At 45.2% G+C, this 18,580-nt stretch overlaps 1 protein-coding gene across 1 annotated transcript; it reads right to left on the bottom strand.

Moving 5' to 3' along the window:
• Window positions 1-8,315: 8,315 nt before the first annotated feature.
• On the bottom strand, window positions 8,316-13,922 carry LOC147707057 (protein S100-A2-like; the record flags this gene model as incomplete). Its single annotated transcript, XM_086925619.1, has 2 exons — window positions 8,316-8,612; window positions 13,905-13,922. Coding segments are annotated over 2 exons (315 nt in total), but the record flags the coding sequence as incomplete, so codon positions are not given.
• Window positions 13,923-18,580: the final 4,658 nt, after the last annotated feature.

Here is an 18,580-nt window from a genome sequence, read left to right as displayed (position 1 = left end):
CTGCATCACTGGGAAATGGCAGGAATGTGCATTATTTAAAGCAATGCAGTGCATTCCAGCTCTTTCCCATGTGCTGGCGCACAATGGGCTCCCTAGGACCAATGCAGGCACATGTGCACCATGGTTCAAGGGTGCCCGCGTTGCATGCAGGATTGTTTTTTTATAGGATGCAGCACACATAGAAAGAGAAAATAAAGAGGAGAAATAAAGATATGTATTATATCCTTATGGCACATTCCCAGATTTACCTTTTCTTGTAAACCTGAAAATGCTTCAAAATCCATGGATATTGCATGGGACCTCCCTGGCGTAAAGTAATGCAATGCAGTGATCTGTGCTGCTTTACATTTCTTGAGATTTATTAGGCCATGCATGCCCACACAGGGTGACCTTACATGGAATCATAAATCTCATTTTTCATTTATGTTGCCCTTGCACCATGTTGAGTGCTGCAAGAGCAATGCAAAGGAGCTCATAAATATGCCCAAAAAGGACTAATCGATGTCGCTTGTGGAAGAGAAGGCTAGTGTGAAGCATTGTCGAGACAGGCGGCTTTTCTCTCCCAAAACCCCAAATTCCCCAAAAAGAATATAAACAATAACACCAAAATTGAAAAGATCATAGTCGCAGTTGGAATGTGTAGTGCTGAGTAGAGAATACTCTCTGGGGGGTCCCTGAGCAACGCCACAGTCAAGTATGAAGAAAATACAAAACCTGTAGGGTAAACAGGCCTCTGTCAACACAGGTACATGGCGTTGCACACCCGGGCTGGTGGCACCCATGCTGTAGCTCAACATTCATGACACTGCTGTGGGCTCCGATCCGCTCTGTAGCTCAATTCAAACCTTGTGGGGGCCGGGCACCATGATCAGTTAAAAGCCATCTAATGCTCTGATGTAGTCAATGAGGGCTGTAAGCTTGACAAGGAAGGGCCTTCAACGTTATGCACTTGTTCAAGGGCTGATTGTGCCGCCAGTATTTGTTACAATCTGGGAATGCCCCTTTGGCATCCCCTTTGTACTTGTGACCACTCAAGGCTCTTAAGGAGCAGCGGTTGGCATTCGGTCTCTGCTTTGACCACCAGGAGAGGGATATTTAATGATAAGAAAGCCTCTTCAAGGGACCAGATGAACCAGCTTCAGCCCAGCCATTTGAACCTATTGCAGAAAGAATGCCCCAGCAGTGTTTGCTCTTGTTGTCTCCTAGGAACTTGGTAATCGAATGGAACAATCTTCTCTTGATCAATGTGATCTGGGTAGGTATGGGAAAATTTGAATATCCTCTTCATCATATCGAATTGAGCAACTGCATCTTGCAGCTTCTAAGATCACCTCTTTATCTTCAAAGTGATGGAAACATACCAACATGTCCCGAGGTTGTTTTGAGTTTGAGTTTGTGGGCCGGGTCCTATGTGCCCAATCGATGCATAGTGGGTCTGGCTCATGTTCATTGATAATGGATTCTACCATGGCTCAGTTGTAGACTTTCATTCAGAAACTCTGTCCATCACCACCCCCTTTTCCAAAATTGACTTTCATGTCCTTACCCTCTTACCAAGGGGCACCACCCTAATCCAGAGTTTGCTTCGCAAGACCGGTTTTCCATGTCTTCCTGCTCCTCCTGAAGTGTGATCAGTTGGTCGTTCATGGTGATCAAGCGGTAGCAATATTCCTCGGGATCTTGGGTGCATTCATCCTGATTTGTCTCTAGATAGCCACCTCTGGTTCACAGGTCCTATAGGTCTTTCCAGAGTTTAAACAGATTCTTTTTGAGGTCTGCCCAGATCGTTCCCAGTTTGGTATTGATCGCTGTTTAGAGGTGGTTCATAAAGCTTTTGGGTGGGGCCTCCGATTCTTCCCCTGCAACCATTTGCTCCTGACCCTGGGTCGCCGCCAACTGCAAAGGAGTCATGGTTGGGGATGTCTTCCTTCTTGGAGGAAGAGGTCTGGAGCAATTTTGTAATGGTAGTTTTACACTTGTGTCTTGTAGTGGCCATGATAAAGGTTTGCCAGTGACTGGACATCTTGGGTCGCACATACTGGCTAGGGGCAGTCTTAGTGTGTTTACAGCCACCACAAGACAGCTTCCCTGTGCCCCACTATAGCTGTTATTAGAGTGCAACTGTATGTGGCCCCCCTGATTAGTGTTGGGCTGATGCCGTCTGGTCCCAGTGGTGCGAAGGACATCTTGTGGTGCAGTGTGGCCCGGCGACTCTCCCACAAGCCCCCATTCACAGTCCCTCTGCCCATGCCACAGCCCCTCCCAGTAGAAAACGCCTTAGATATCTTATTTGCTCCAAGGTAACTTCAATGTCAGGTGGGGGTTAATGTGGATTAGCTCTCTGACCATCTGCCTCCCTGACTGGAAAGTTGGTGCAGTGTATGTATTTATTCTCCCATGTCCCCCCAGTGTTCATTGATCCCTTAGTGCAGGGGTCTCCAAACCGGTCCTGGAGGGCCGGATCCATGCCCGATTTTTTGGATATCCCCATTGAGATACATGTAGTAATTTTAAAAATCTGGCATGGATCCGGCCCTCCAGGACCGGTTTGGAGACCCCTGCCTTAGTGAGTAGGTAAGTGGCTGCACCATGGTTGGTCTTTGTATCCCCTGCTCTCCATCCAGGCAGCTCCTGTAGGGTCTTTAAGCAGGTGCCTGGACAATAGGGCCCTCCTTCGCCATCGCCTGCTCCACCACTGGGTCGTAGTCCAGGCAACCTACAAACACCCATGGCCCACCGCATTCCATGATCCTGCTCTCAGTGAGCTGTCAGCATGCATGTCAGCGCTCCTTAGGGCGCCACCATATTTTTAAAGTTCAAAATAAGTTTATTAAGGGAAATATAAATCTCAATACAGAATACAGAATAACAATATAAAGTCACATGAATCAGTCAGTCAGTCAGAACAACTTTATTTCTCTAACACAATGAAGGCAAAAAAAGTATACTTAAGTTAAAAAACAGACATTTCACAGCATTTTACAGCATTACAATAGAGTATAAAAAAATATAAAAATTATTACATTAAAAGCTAAGTTCATAGTTATTTACACAATATAATAAATTGATTCATTATTCAGAATATAATTTTAGCAGATTGAACGTCTCCTTTTTAAGGCAGATAACAGAAAGGACGCCAAAGAGAAACAGATGAAAGGGTCAGATAATAGTTGCAGGTAATAAAGGGCTACACGTTAATTTTTTGCATAATAAGAATAATAAATCGTCTCCTTTCTTCAGAATAAAATTTACAGAAAAACAAAAAGTGTAAATCATTCTGTACAGATCGTTGATCACAGGGACAAAATGGGAGGTCAGAGACAATATAAACATTACGGGGGGAGCCCAACATAAGCGGAATATAATTTAATCGAAATCTCACCAGAATGTACCTGTGCTGTAAATTAGTGACAAATGAAAGATATATTATATTGATATCAATTTGTGTTATACTCAGAGAAGTCAAGTATTTTTTTACCATTGACAAATTGATGTTTTTAATTTCTCTTCCTATCTGCTTGCTAGAAAGTAATTGCGCTTTTAGATCATTTTCAGAGATGGAACAACAAGCTGTAGGATCCAAAAAAAGAAGATGTAGCCCAACTGCTTTCAATGTGGTTTCAACATAAGTTAACCAAGTGATATTACCTACCCCATCTAGTTTCAAAACATCCTTTACAATCTCTCTTGTTAAAGCAAGGGTCTCATTTTGCCATTCTGAGTGCCACATGAGAATCGGGGCCATTGCAATCTTATCTGTAATTTCGTGTGCTCGCAATTCCGTGTGACACTTATAGTTGGCACATGACTTTGGTAAAGAAAGGATACTTTTTAAGAAGTTATCTTCAAGAATCTGTAGTTTTGAGCAATCTCTCATTCCCCAGACAGCTGCGCCATAGGTGGCAGCAGAGATGGTCTTAGCTTGATACACTGTTTTTATTACATCTATAGGTTTTAAGCCAGTTTTAAAAAATAAATGTTGTTAGTGCCCCAATATTTTTTTAGATCCGTGACCCTCTATTAGTTATCATCTTTTGCAAATTAGCTTGGGGGTCAAACATTATCCCTAAGTAATTGAAACAGTCAACAGCTCCCAATGTTCCCCCTTCAGTAATAATTTGTGGATTATTTTGCTGCTTAGTACCTGCTACTAAAATAAAAGACTTTGAATAATGAACTTTCATATCAAGGTTATTCATAAATTTCATATATTCCAGGACTTGAAGACACAATGCATTATTAATACGAGCTAAAAGCACAACATCGTCCGCATATAATAAATTTGGGACCTTTGGTGAATTAATGTAAGGGACATCAAGAGTGGAATCTAACAAAGCAGATTCCACACCGTTTGTATAGAGTACAAATAAAAAAGGGGCAAGAACACAGCCCTGCCTCACGCCTCTTGCAATTTTAAAAGATCTAGTGCACTCACCATCCCTTCCATAGCAAACACAATCTGAGGCCCCTGAGTACAGGTCACTGATGATATTCATAATATTCAAGTCAACTCCCATATCCTCCATGATCTGCCACAGCCTAGGCTGTGCCATACAGTCAAAGGCTGCAGACAGATCCATGAAGGCTAAATGGAGATGACCTTTTTTTGCAACTGTGTATTTTGCTATGATTAGACTTAGGTTTAGACACTGATCCATAGTGCCTTTCCCTTTTCTAAAGCCAAACTGGCATGGAAATATGATATTTTTTTCCAAGGCCCAATCCCCTTTGCTCGTTTACATTGTTTTAAAGCATGTTTGATTTCCGCAAGAGTAAAACTAGTAGCAACCTCAGCTCTTTCTAGATTTTCGGAGATAGGATGTAAAGTTTTCTTTTCTTCTGCCCCGAAAAGACCTTCAAAATGTGTTACCCAATCTTCCTGGTCAACATTGTTTTCTGATGTCATATGCTCCTTATCTTTTAGAAATGGAGTGTTGATCAAAGACCCAAATGCTTGTGAGCATTTTAATATTGCAGCCTTCTGTAGATTTTCCCACCATTCTTCCTTTAAAATCTTAAGCCTGGTGGTTCTTGCTTTCTTATAAGCTTGCCGCAAGTCTTTAACTAATATTGTATTTCGGGGAGTAGACTTCAATGCTTTATTTATTTTATTTTCATTTTATTCAAAGTTTTATATAGCGCGAACAAGATCTTTGCAGATATCAGAGCGCTTTACAGAGACAGGGGTAGGGGCGGGGAGAATAGATACAATATTGGGTACAATATGATAGCATAGTAGAATAGGATAACAATCGAGTACATATATGAGAACCAGTAAACAATCAAATAACTAATAAAACTAAAAGCGGTGCAGAGACTTAGATCCAGCAACAATAGCGATCAGGTGAGCTTAGGCCAAAACGGGTGGCTATTACCTCTTTCTTAATGCTTGCAGGAACAAGGGGTAGGGGGCACTTTATGTAAACTTCTTAATGTTTTATCACAGTCAGCATCCCGCCAACTGAATTTTTTATCGCCGGCCATTACAGATAGCACGGGTTAAATTATTTTGAACATCATTTAAAATTAGCTCAAAATCCGAAACCATTCTGTCGTGTAGAACTGGATCTAGACAAAGCATTATCTCTCCAAAACAGTTGGACACTAAGTTGGTCAAAAATCTCTCTGTGTCTACCTTTTCCCACTTTAGAACAATCCCATTCTCTCTTGCAATTACTGGATTTATAGGAAGTTTAAAGGCACAATCAACTTTCTTTACAGATTGCATAGAAAAGGTTATTGCAGCATGGCCACTCAATGAGTAAACCACAGTCTTAAAGTGAGAAAAAAGGTCTCTCATAGGGTCAGAGAGCAACACATAGTCAAGAGTTGAGGAAGAAAAAATATTTAAAAAGGTAGGTTCTAACTGATTAGTTAAATGTTCAGAAGTGTTTAATAGTATTACATTATTTATTATTAATAATCTATTTAAGCTGTTGCCATAATACGAATGACAAAAATGAGGGGCACTTTTCCCATGATCATCCTGTATTCCACAAGCTAAAACGTTTATCTTATCACATGGATGAATGTTAAAATCCCCAAGCCAGATTATATTACAGGGTTTGGTACATTTATCTTGCAAATAATTAATAGCTTTTTCCACCACAGCCAACATCTCTGCTTGTTTACTTCCAAATTTATTGTTACAAAAGTTAATAAGAAACCAACAATAGTCCACAGAGTTTTCAATTGCAATAATATGATAATAGGGTGCATATTCAAAAAAGACTTTACTTTAAAAGGAAAAGCATTGGAAAGTAACGTCAACAAACCACCCTTAGCCCGACCAGCAGGTGACGGTACGGCAGGAGTATAAAAGGTGCGGTACCCATTCAGGAATATTGGATCTATCGCCCAAGTCTCTTGAAGACACACTATGTCGATCAGTGTCAACAAGGTCAGCCAATCGGTATTAGACCTCTTTTGAATATAACCTGCAATGTTCTAAGACATAACCGCTATAGATCCAAAGAGATTCTCTCGGGATTGTACAGTATTTGACAAAATAATCTATCTTGGTGGCTTGCTGACATCACACTAGGAATTATATGAGGAGAAATGCAGAAAGGTGACAGTTTTTGTAACTCTAATAGATCATCCCCTCTAGGAAATATGGCCTGATAATCCAGTCAGTCACAAGCGGACAGTCATTCTAAAGCAGCAAATCTATTCCTTAAAGTAAACGGGGAGACTATCGGGGGAAACGGTTGCTTAAATGGGAAACAGGATAGTCTCCAAGGAGCATTTGAACTAACATGACTTTGGTGTAGAATAGGGTTTATAGAAAACCCCCAAAGGTAGAGCAAAGACTTCAGAGTGAAATGATGGCATATTTGGTAGAAAAGATAAAAGTTCACCCACTATATGATGGTTATCGAAATTCACTATGATACAATCTCCTTTAATATGTTCGGGAGCTCTTCCCACCCAAGAAACTCTCCTAGCTATAATAACATTATGGAAGGCATTGATATTTTCAGCTAAACACTTAGATAGCCAATGCGTAGATTTAGTTATAAGTTGCTCCATACTTTCTATCATGTTTGGTTTCAGCTCAGGAGTATTAGCCAGGACTATAACATAAGGGCATTCAGCTGGAGGGAGATCCAATCTTGACTTGGGCTTCCCACTTTCATCTTGGTACTGGGAGGCTCTAATTCCTAAGCACGATGACTGTGGACCTCCCTCCGGGCAGGTTGTAGGTATAGATGGAATTATATGTGGGCGATCGACTATCAAGCTAATAGGTGTTTGTGACTCATCATGAAAGGTTGAGCGGCCAATATTCTGATGGTTATCTTGTACCTGTATCTGTACCTGTGTTCTACCATTGTTCTCAACATGAATCAATTGTTGAATATAAAGACAAAATAGTTGTATATGTCAGCGCTCCTGTATAACTGTTACCTTTTGTGTTTTCTGCATGTCAATAAAGTTGGTCTATCTAAAAGAGAAGAATTAATGAAGATAGATATTGAATCAATAAAAAAGCATGAAGATTACAGTGCGTATAATACAAAAACGTATGATGCAAAATACAAAATGATCTTCATGAGCATGGCAGCCTCAGGCCCCATATTGCCAAATTGCCATCTTCGCACCCCTCAGAGTTTCAGGTCGCACGGTTTTCTTCTCGGGTATCGTGCCCACCAGTGCCTGGCTGTCGGGCCATGGGGAATGTCGCTACAGAGGCAGACAATCCCGGTGAGCGCTCCCTCCAAAAGCGCTCACCATGACCGCTAAACATAGGATGGGCATTTACAGCGCACATCCTGAACTCAAATATTTAAATGTGCTCTCTGTGAGGTAATAAAGAAAAAGGAGGGTCCGTGAAAAAAAATGTCTGTCTATGAACACACAATTTGGACAAGCAAGGAAGCGGGTATTGATTCCAGGTTATCTGGTTCAACATTTTTAATGTCAGCTACCAGATGGCAATCTCTGTTGCGCTCTTTCTCCAGTTTTACAACAAAGGTCACTGTTTTGTCTTTTATTCTTAGCGGAAAAAAAACAACACACATAGCAGGCACAGCCCAGGGCCCGGGACCCAACTCACAATCCAAGTCAAAATGTATGCAGTGAGAACTTAGCACTCCTTTTCAAACATCAATTATACAACGGGAAAGTACATGAAAAATGAATGGACTCCACATATGTAGTCGCCTTGTATTGCTCTATTTCCCAAGCTCAAGTGGACTAGGAAAGCAAAAAACACTTCAGGATATCACCCCCTTATCAACCACGTGAAAAACACACATGTCAAGAGAGACATGTTACTCAAAAGTGGAATAAACAAAAGGTCATTCTTATTTTTATTGACCTGAGAAAATTGGTTTAGATGATGGTTCACATTCCTCCAATAGCATACTCAGAAATGCTAAAAATATGGCAAACTCTTTGAAGGAATCCTTCTTGTCGCCATCCAAGTTCATCATTTTCCTCAGCTCTTTTTCCATGTCCTCGTCTTTCCCTGAGGAAGATAGATTTGGGAACTCTTCCTTCAGAAGCTTGCTCACCTCCTCCTGGTTCAGCTCTCCAGACTTACTATCCGCACCAGAGTATTTTTTGAATGCCTGGATCATAGCCCCACACAGCTGTTCCAGAGGTATCTTGACAGTTTCGATCGCACTCGTCAAATCACAAGCAGTGAGCGTAGGACCCTGGATGAAGAAGCTACTAACAATCCAAGAATCCTGAGAATCCAAGAATCGATTTATTTGAGTGGTGTCACACCACAAACACTCCCGTCCCCCAGCGCCCCTTCCATTCACGCCCCTGCATAGCGTGCAGCATCGCAGCTCTATCTATCTGTAGTCTGCCATTACAAGTACTAACAATATCTGTCTCATTACGAGGACTGCCATAGCTTCGAAACAAGGTGCAAAGAGTGTATGCACCTAATTACAAATAACCGGTTTCGAACAAATGTTGCTCATCCATAGGTTTTCTGCCCATTCAAATTCCTCCAGTACCTACAGGAACTTGCAGATGTAATTACAGTGTGGAAATGGGAATACCTTGTAGTGATAGCGATCAGGAAAATTCTGTACGTAAAGTCCCCAGACAAGATTGGCTCCTGATTTTAACTCATCAGTCCTTGCAATCAGACTGCATTTATAAACCTTGGGGCATATTGCCAAGCAATATCGATAATTATCGCTATTGCTTGGTTAGAGACAAAAATTTACCGCAGCGCTGCGGCGATTTGTACCGCAAATAAACCTTGGTATCACCAAGGTTTAACGCAAATGCGGTACAAATCGCCGCAAAGCATGGATATCGCTGAAAAGTCAGCGATATTCATGCATTAGCGAGCTAATGCTCTTAGCCATGTTATCCACCTCCCATTGGATAACATGGCTAAGAACTGCTCAGGGCAGGTGTTAGCTTTTGGAGATATTCCCGCTTAGCGCGAATATCTCCAAAAGTTGGTAATAGGAGGTAGCGATGTTAGCGACTGTTTCCAGTCTCTAACATCTTGGCACGCCCACTTTGCATCTCATTAGTGATAAATATCACTGACATGCAAAGTGGGGCCCAAGATGGTCGCTATCTCCTACTAGCTGTCGCTAACTGGTGTTAGCGACAGCTAGGTAATAGGGAGATAATTTTATCTCCGCTTTCTTGGCTTTTAAAGCCAAAAAAGCGGAGGTAAACCCCCTTGATAATATGCCCCCTTGTCTGTATATGTGAAAAAGGCAGTTGACGTCATCCGAGTTGGTTCCCAGGTCTAGGGTATCATCAGCTGCTTTAGGTATGGATTTCTGTGTGTGGACCATGAAGAGAGTCGTGGTATTTACTGCTTGACTTGGGCTATGCATATGTTTTGAAGCGGAACATGCAGTGCATTTCCCGGCAACTTACTGAGGGTAAAGGATTTTTATAGATGGCGTGGGACGAATGCCATATGTTGTATGTACCAAGATTAGTGTCTTTGCGGAGGTGCTTGCACTTTCTCCAAACTGAATCAAGAATTCGGCCTTTCTCAGAAGAAACCCTGGTGCTCTTGTTACAGGATTTAAATAAATGCATATGTTGTTATTGAATATTTAAAGCTAAATTCTGTTTGCAGTTACGATGTCAAACTGTTCTTGCAAACTTTCCCAGCCATCTGAAAACGTAGAATCTCTTTTCAGGCTAAAAATAGGTTTATTTTTATTACTTGCAGCTATACAGACCACCTGCTAATCCCATGCCAAGGTCACCCTGAGCTCCTACCAAAGGACATGTTGGAGTGGGGGATCGCCTACATTTTAATTTTTTAATCTATTAACTTTTTCAAACAGTTTTGCATATAAACAAACTCTCAAACTTTTGCGTTAGGTCAGTGATACGTCAAAAAGATTTGTGATTCTCTACACCAGTTTTAAATGCCATATTTATGGTATGGCGCACCATGGCAATGGGATCAGGCAGCATCAAAAAAAATTGATGCTGCTGTGGGCATGTTGTTGCAGCAGAAACTGACGCATCAGGAGCGAAATAGGCCTGGGTGTGAAATTGCACTCCGCTCGTGGTGTCTACGTAGCGCGTGGAATTCCGAAAAACTCTGCTGAGCAGAGGTTTTTCCTTGCTCACCATCGTTAAGTTGCCAAGCGTGAGTGAGGAAAATCTTACTCCAGACCACCTCCATGTAGGATTTCTCAACACTGGGTGTCATGAATGGTCGCTTCTGCTCACAGTGAGAAACCTTCCGTTTGCATTAACCCCTCCACTGCGCCGAACGTTCCGCGCTGGTGCGGAACGTTCTATTGCGCGGGCGGGGCAGGAACGTTCAGCGGACATGCGCATCACTAGTGCACACGACGTCCGCTGAACGTGCGCCGCACTGAAGGGGTTAAGGAAGCTGCCACTCAAGTGGTAGAATAAAATAGTGATCTTTTGCGCTGCACAAGGTGTTGTTTGCTCTGATTTTACAGCATGGGACAGCACTTGGCGTTAAAAATCATCGTGAATGGCGCAACGTAACGCACTCCGTCACTTGCCAGAACAGCTGAGTTTTTGGGCACTTTGCAGAGTTCCACGTAGCAGAATTCTGCAGACTCCACTTAGGCCTAGAGCAAAGCTTATGTAAGGTCGTATCACCCTATCGTCACTTTTCATTGGGTGAAACATCAAAGAACTAAAAATGGAGCCTTGGAAAACTAAACATTGGCACACTTCACCGAAGGCAGCCATGAAGCAGAGAGAACAGAGCAGCAGCCAGCACAACAACCCCAGCAGCACCCAGGATATCCAGACAGACTTGCAGGGGAAGAGACAGAGGAAGTTCAACATTAGAGAGGAGTAGAATGGAATCTTGATCACTGAGGTGACATAGCCCGAACGTCAGATATATGTCACCTCAAAAATGCCATTAGGAAAGAAAGAGGCCAATTGGCAGTCCATAGTAGCTAAGATCAACAGGGTGGGACAAGCCAGGAGGACAGTCACAGTAAAAGTGAAAAGATTGACACATGAGACCTCCATAACTGAAAACATTACGACGGGCAGTGCTTGATTGAAATCAGTGAAATGACAAGAGTGCATAATATGGTCGTACTGAGGCCGTGAGAAGAATTTGGGGCCCGATGTAGGTAAACGCGATTTTCCGATTTCAAAATACCGAGGCGGGCCGAATCGGTATTCTGAAATCGGAAAACGAGATGTAGGAAAAAAATACCGAATGAATACCGATTCGGTCGGCATCGGTAATGAGAATCGGTACGTTCCGATTCTGCTCGGTCCGAATCAGAAAGTACCGAATCGGCCAACAACGATTCGGAAATCACCGAATCGGCTACCACCGATTCGGATATTCCCGATTCGGCGAATACCGATTCGGTAAAAGCCGATTCGGTAAAATCCGATTCGGCAATCATAGATTCGTAGCCATGAAAACCGACCCATGGCGAAAAAGCCCATAGGAATGCATTGAATGAACCGATTCGGCTTTTACCGAATCGGATAATACCGAATCGGATTTTACCGATTCGGATATTACCGATTCGGTAAAAGCCGATTCGGCAATAGGCGATTCAGCCAATGAGGTGGCTCCCCCTCCCCCACCCAAACAGGGAGTGGCAACCCTGGCAGGTGCAGCTAATTAAGAAGTTTCTAGAAAGCCTGCCTGAGCCCAACACACACAGTTAGCAGCAGTGGGAGAAGGAGGTTGCAAACTGAACAGGAGAAAATGGCAGATCAGGCAGGAAGCCAGAAGTCCTCCCAAAAGAGGAAGCCCAAGTTCACCACCACCGAACTTCAGGTGCTGGTTGAGGAGGTGGTGAGGGTGCACCGCCAGCTGTTTGGCAAGCTGTCCCTCAACGTGCCAGACAGCACCAAGAGGAGAATGTGGGCCGACATCGCCCAGAAGGTCAATGCTGCTGGTGTCACCCCCAGGTCCATTGAGGAACTGAAGAAAAGGTTTTACGACCTCCGCAGCCTCACGAAGAGGAAGCTGGCTGACATTCAAAGGCAGGCTGGACACACCGGAGGAGGCAACAACCCGGCGCCACCCCTCACCGAGCTGGAGGAAATTGTCTCCAGCACCATCGAGAGGGAGAGCATCGTAGGAATCGGGACCCTGGACAGCTCTGCGAGAGCCACAGCTACAGGTAAGAAGCATGCGCATCATGACACACCCTACCAGACACCTCCCCATTAGACACAATGCATAGGCAAACACCAGCACTGTACTGTCACCAACATACAAGAGACAAGCATCATGGTACATGTAGTCAGCAGAAGTTAGCCAAATATGTCAGTGCAGAATCACAAGACAGGAAACAGTGTGACATGGTGTAAGGAGATGCAAGGACATGTGGAATGCCATAATTGTACTGACTGTAATACATCGGCACTCAGTTTACAAATGCTTCTTTGTACCTAGGGGCACCATCAGGCGGCACAACTGTGACAGCAGAGGGAGCAGCAACGTCCAACACTGCAGTCGCAGGGCCGAGCACCAGCCAGGCTGGCCAGGAGGAGGAGGAGGATGAGGAAGGAGACACCCCAGGGCTAGGAATGGAGGGAGTCCTGGTCATTGACTTCCAAGCAGTGCACTCCCCAGTACTGCCCAGCACACCCCCCTTGCAATTCTCACCAGACAACTCCCCTACAAGGCAGACCATTCCGCCTACACCAGCTCCTGCCACAATCGTGGCCTTGCCACCTGTCCAACCAGTCCTGGGAGCAGGGGCTCAGGGACCGGCCAGCACCACACCCCCACCAGTGGCACCCCAGCCCACTCAGCAGGCCGGAAGCAGCAGTGCCCGACGCCTGCCACCACCACCACCACTGCTGCACCAGCACGGGAGGGCAGTGTGTTCCTGGGCCTGGAGGGACAGATGGTTAAAATCCAGCGCCAACAGGCCAGATCCACCATGGCCTGCCAACGCCAGCTCCTGCAGCACAACATGCAGATGGGGGAGTTGGTGAAGGGTTTCCAGGCTGTTGTGGACAGCAACAAGGAGGTGGCAGCAGGGTTAGGCAGGCTGACCACTGCCATCACCCAATCATCTGCCAGACAGGAGGAGCATGAGGTTGCGCGCAGGAGGGATGCCCGGGTGCTCAACCGGGCCATGGCCCGCCTTGCAGCGGCGACCGCACAACTGTGCCATCGCAGCTCCAATCAAGAATCTGTGCTCAGTCAGCATACAGCTGAGCTGACTAGGGGGATGGCCAGGATCACCACGGCCATGGAGGCCATGATAATATCAAACACCGCCTCCAATCCTGCCCTGGACCTGGGTGATGCTGAAGACAGCAGCAGCCGCAGCAGCCCGGCCAGCGCTGCATCAGAGCCACGGAGGAGCACCAGGCGATCCGCTGATGCTGCTGGGCATTCGGAGGGGGCCGAGGGACACCCCAGTGGGTCTGGCAAGCGGGCCAAAAAATAGCCTGGCAAGGGGGGATGAGCAAACCAGAACCCTGGACTTTATTTGAGTTTACAATCTCCATTTTTTGATGCACATCAGTGCTGTAACTGTGGTGCATCACTATTAAAAAAAAATTTTTCCAAGCAACATTTAGCTGTCTTTGCATCTGTACTCAGTCAGAAATAGTTCTCAGTGATCTCCTCACGTCTGTATCTGCCATCACTTGGCGTACACACCCCAGCTGGCTGTGTCAGTGGCACAGCTTCGTCGTCGTCATAGTCCTCGTAGTCAGACAACTCCACCTCAGTGCCCTTCTTGACCGCAAGGTTGTGTAACATTGCACATACAGCTATGATCTTGCAGCAGGTGATGGGGGTATACTGCCTTGCACCTCCACTCTTGTGCAGGCATCTGAATCTACTTTTCCAGATGCCAAAGGTCCGTTCAACAACATTCCTGGTGCGTATGTGGGCCCGGTTATACCTCCTTTGGCTGGGTGTGGAGGGGTTGAGGTAGGGGGTGAGTATGAATGAGCGGAGGGCATATGCACTGTCGCCTGGAAGAGAAAGGGATGACATTAGACACATGCATACATGTATTACACCTACCTACTATGTGTTATGGGGGTCTGATGATGTGGCTCACCTAGGAGGTATCCTTCTCCAAAATCGCCAGCCATCAGCCGTGCATATATGCCGCTCTGTTGGAATATATAGGAGTCATGGGTACTTCCTGGAAATTTTGCTACCAGGTCTGTGATGGTGCACTTGGCATTGCAGATCACCTGCACGTTGATGGTGTGTGTAGATTTCCGATTGCGGTATATGTATTCGGTGTCCGCTGGTGGGCAAATCGGAATATGCGTGCCATCTATGCAACCGATGATTTGGGGAAATTGTGCCATCTGGTAGAAGTCAGCTTTGGTTTGTAGCAGTTCTGCGTGGGTTGCAGGGAATGAGATGTATTGGTCCATCCTGTCTATCATGGCGTCAAGGAATATGTGGAAGAACCTTGACAGGCTGCTCTGGCTCACCCCTCCTGCTGCTGCTACTCCACTTTGATAGCTGCCAGACGCTACCAGGTGTAGGCTGCATAGCACCTGGACGTGCGCAGGGATGGCGTGTGCCCTTGGGGTGTGGTGGTCCAAGTATGGCTTAAGGTCCCTGATGAGCTCAAGTATGGTGTCAGAGTCCAGCCTGTATCTCTGTAGGATCTCAGCCTCAGTGAGCATGAACAGGGTTATCCTCTGTCTGTAGACCTGTTCATTTCTTAGCCATTCCCTCTGTCCTTCCTGCTGTAGCCGTAGCCGCCTCGCAATGACATAGAAAGCTGCCATCCTGCAAGTTGCAATGCATTTTGGGACTGTTTATATGGGTTGGAGTTGGTTACCACCTGATTGCAATCCATGGTAAATACCGAGTGAATTCTACCGATTTTGAGCCGATTTCGGTGTTTCTGTGCCTCCCTACATCTCCCCAACTGTCGGAATCGGGGAATTTCCCGATCGGAGATTCATACGAATCGGCATGTTTTCCGATTCGGCTCATGTCCGATTCGGTATTTTTTCCGATTCGGTACATGGACCGAATCGGTGATTTTCCGAATCGGTGTCACTAACGAATCGGTTCTTGCACCGAATCGGTGATTTTCCGATTCGGTGTCACTAACGATTCGGTACTTGGACCGATTCGGTGATTTTCCGATTCGATGTCACTAACGAATCGGTTCTTGGACCGAATCGGTGATTTTCCGATTCGGTGTCACTAACGAATCGGTACATGGACCGATTCGGTCTTTGTAACCGATTCGGTGTTTTTCCGATTCGTTACATATCCGATTTTCGGTATGTACGTATCGGATTCTTTCCCATTCGGTACTCATTCCGAATCGGTTTTCTATCCGATTCGTTCTGTTTTTGGTTCCCTACATCTCGATGGCTGTTTACCGATCGGTAAGGGCCAAAAATCGGTATTTTCGGCCGATACCGATCGGTAAAGCCCTACCTACATCGGGCCCTAAATGCACACGGAACATGGCTAGAAATAAGGTGGTACATTGACATTAAGGTACTGTAGTCCCTAAGTGAAGTGGTCAACCATGGCTAGAAACAAAGCTGTACATTGACTGGAAGGTACTGTAATCACTGCGTGAAGTGGTTAGTCTAAGGTGCTAATGAGAATAAAGGAGACACTCCCATAGGAGTTGCTTATGTGTGGCCGTGGTATAAGTACAGTTGAGATATTGAAAAGTCAGCACGAGTGCACAAGAACAAATCTTAAAGGTCATTCTGCTGGTGCGAGGTTGCCAAAAAATACCATGCAATCAAGGAGTGCTGATATTGACCGCGGTCAGTGCCTAGAATCAGAGCCAAATCTCTAAGGCCAATCGGCTGGTGCGAGCTTGCTGAATTGTAACATGCAATCAAGGGGGTGCTGAAATTGACCGTGGTCAGTGCCTAGAATCAGAGCCAAAGACTCACCTGGTTGGCCAGTGTGGGGGCTAAAACTCCCAGGGAATTAAGGAAGTCCGACGGATTTGCTAGGGGAGGAAGTGAACGTGAAAATAGGTGTGTGGTGACAGGAAACCGCTTGGTGACAGTGCGCTCTACAAATACCTTGACATTTACATTTACATTTATGATGCTCTGTCTTGAACTTTAGTACTGCATTTTTGTAATTATTAAATCAAACTATGTCCGGCTGGACATAAGTGAATCTATATAGTACTGATTCTGGTCTATATTTATTATATTTTTTTGCATAATTTATTAAAGGGCCCACTGTTCCCAGTAATTAGCTGATACCCAGGGTCCTTTCTTCCTTGCCGGATCCCTTGTCTTTTGAAAACACTCTTTTAGAAAGTGGGCATTTTCTTTCTTTACCATCCTGTGCCTCTGCCTGCCTATGGAATCCACATATGGTTTAGACTGACAGTTGAGCTGTTTGTGCATTCACCCTAGACAGTCAGACAAAGGGACCTGAGGTGTGCCCTGCATATCCTGATTGACCATCACCAGGCTGATGGGCCTTCCTGAACTAGAGGGGTGGGAGTAGATGTCACTGACACCTGAATAGGCTGCGCCTGCCCTCTCACAATGATGTCTCCACCCCCTGCAGTGTGTCTGGAGCCAGGTCACAGCAAGGCAGGCCCTGTACACTACAAAGTCTATCCTTTGAAGTATGCCTACTTTAAAGGCAGGCAGGGGTGTAAGTATTGGACCTGTCCCCCCACATTTTCTAAAACACTTTTAAGAGGAGACTGCAACGAGGAGGAGCTGGGCAGCTGTCAGGAGTACTGCCACTTTGCTGTGTTGCTTTGTTGTGTTGTCCTGCAGTTGCTGCTTCTTTCTTGGAGAGGCAAAGGACTGGACTGTGCTTTGTATCCTGCTTGAGAAGATTCTCCAAGTGCTTGTGTGTGATTTGCTCCTGCTAAGACATCTCATGGCCATCAAAGACATCACCTGCAGCCCCTGGACTCCTCTGCTGGGAGTTCTGACCTGCCAAGTGGTGTCAATTTCAAATTCTGGGCCCTTGGATGTGGTTTGTGGCAGAATTAAAATCCATGTGTAGACCTTCTATGCCTGTTTTTACTGCTGCAAGCTTGCCATGCGGTACAATAACCAAAGCATTTCCATGCTGCGGCCGAGGGTTCGACGTATCCCCTGTTCACGGCTGGGAGAGTCAACACCGTGCCGGATCGTGGTGCTCCAAGTTAACCGCAGCCTGAGTCCTGAACACAGTGCCTTCAACATCCGGGACAATCACTCCAACTCAAATGCAGGCTCAGTTGTCCAGCTAAAAAAACATTGTTTCACTGGGCCTGAAGGGTCCACACAGTGCCTGTTCATGGCTGAGACCATGGATCCCAGCTCGTCCAGATTTTCCACGCATATCACCTGCGTGCCAAGTTTCCAGTGCATCCCCCAGCAGAAACTGATGCCTCCATTCCCCTGGGTCTCAAGATTTAATGCATCATTGAGTTTTCCAATGCTTCTCTCCTTTGCAGCTGTTTTTCGGCATGGATTTTGACACATCAAAGGTACTTTGTACAAAAACCACAGCATCCAAAGAGTTCTATGGGCAGAATTGGTTAAACCTTTAAAAAGTGATATTGTGAGCTTTTTATGTTGGATTTTTGTCATTTTGGTCTTGTTTGGTTTAGATAAACATTGTTTATTTTTCTAAACTGGTGTGGTGTCCATTTGTAGTGTTTTCCACTGTGTTACTGGTTTTTTTGTACAAATGCTGTACACAATGCCTCTGAGATAAGCTTGACTGATGTGCCAAGATACCAAGCGGGTAAGCATGGGTTATCTTGGCTCCCTTACCCTGACTATAAGGAAGAGTCCCTACTTGGACAGGGTGCATACCACTACCAGCTAGCAACCCCCATTTCTAACATGCTCACATGACTATAAGTGCAGGACAAAGAAGAAACTGGCCAACAAACTGAAGGCAGTCATGCAGACCAGAGGTGGAAGCCCGGCACCAACAGAGGAACGGGTGGCAGCTCTCATACCAGATGAGTTGGTGGCAGCAGTTCCGGGACAAGACAGTGCAGCACTCAAGGAAAAACAAAACCTACAGGGTTAGTCACCACAAGGGGCAATGTGGGGAAAATTTAATGTTGTGCAGCACAGCGAGTTAGGTAGCAGCACTCAACTGCTCTCTTTGATTGGCAAAGAGCAGGAATATGGGTCATGTACTGTTAAACTTTACATA

Source organism: Lissotriton vulgaris, chromosome 6 (assembly GCF_964263255.1).
Source record: "Lissotriton vulgaris chromosome 6, aLisVul1.2, whole genome shotgun sequence".
Taxonomy (NCBI): domain Eukaryota; kingdom Metazoa; phylum Chordata; class Amphibia; order Caudata; family Salamandridae; genus Lissotriton; species Lissotriton vulgaris.
Note: the sequence above shows the minus strand (reverse complement) of the source record. Positions and strands in the feature narration are given on the sequence as shown.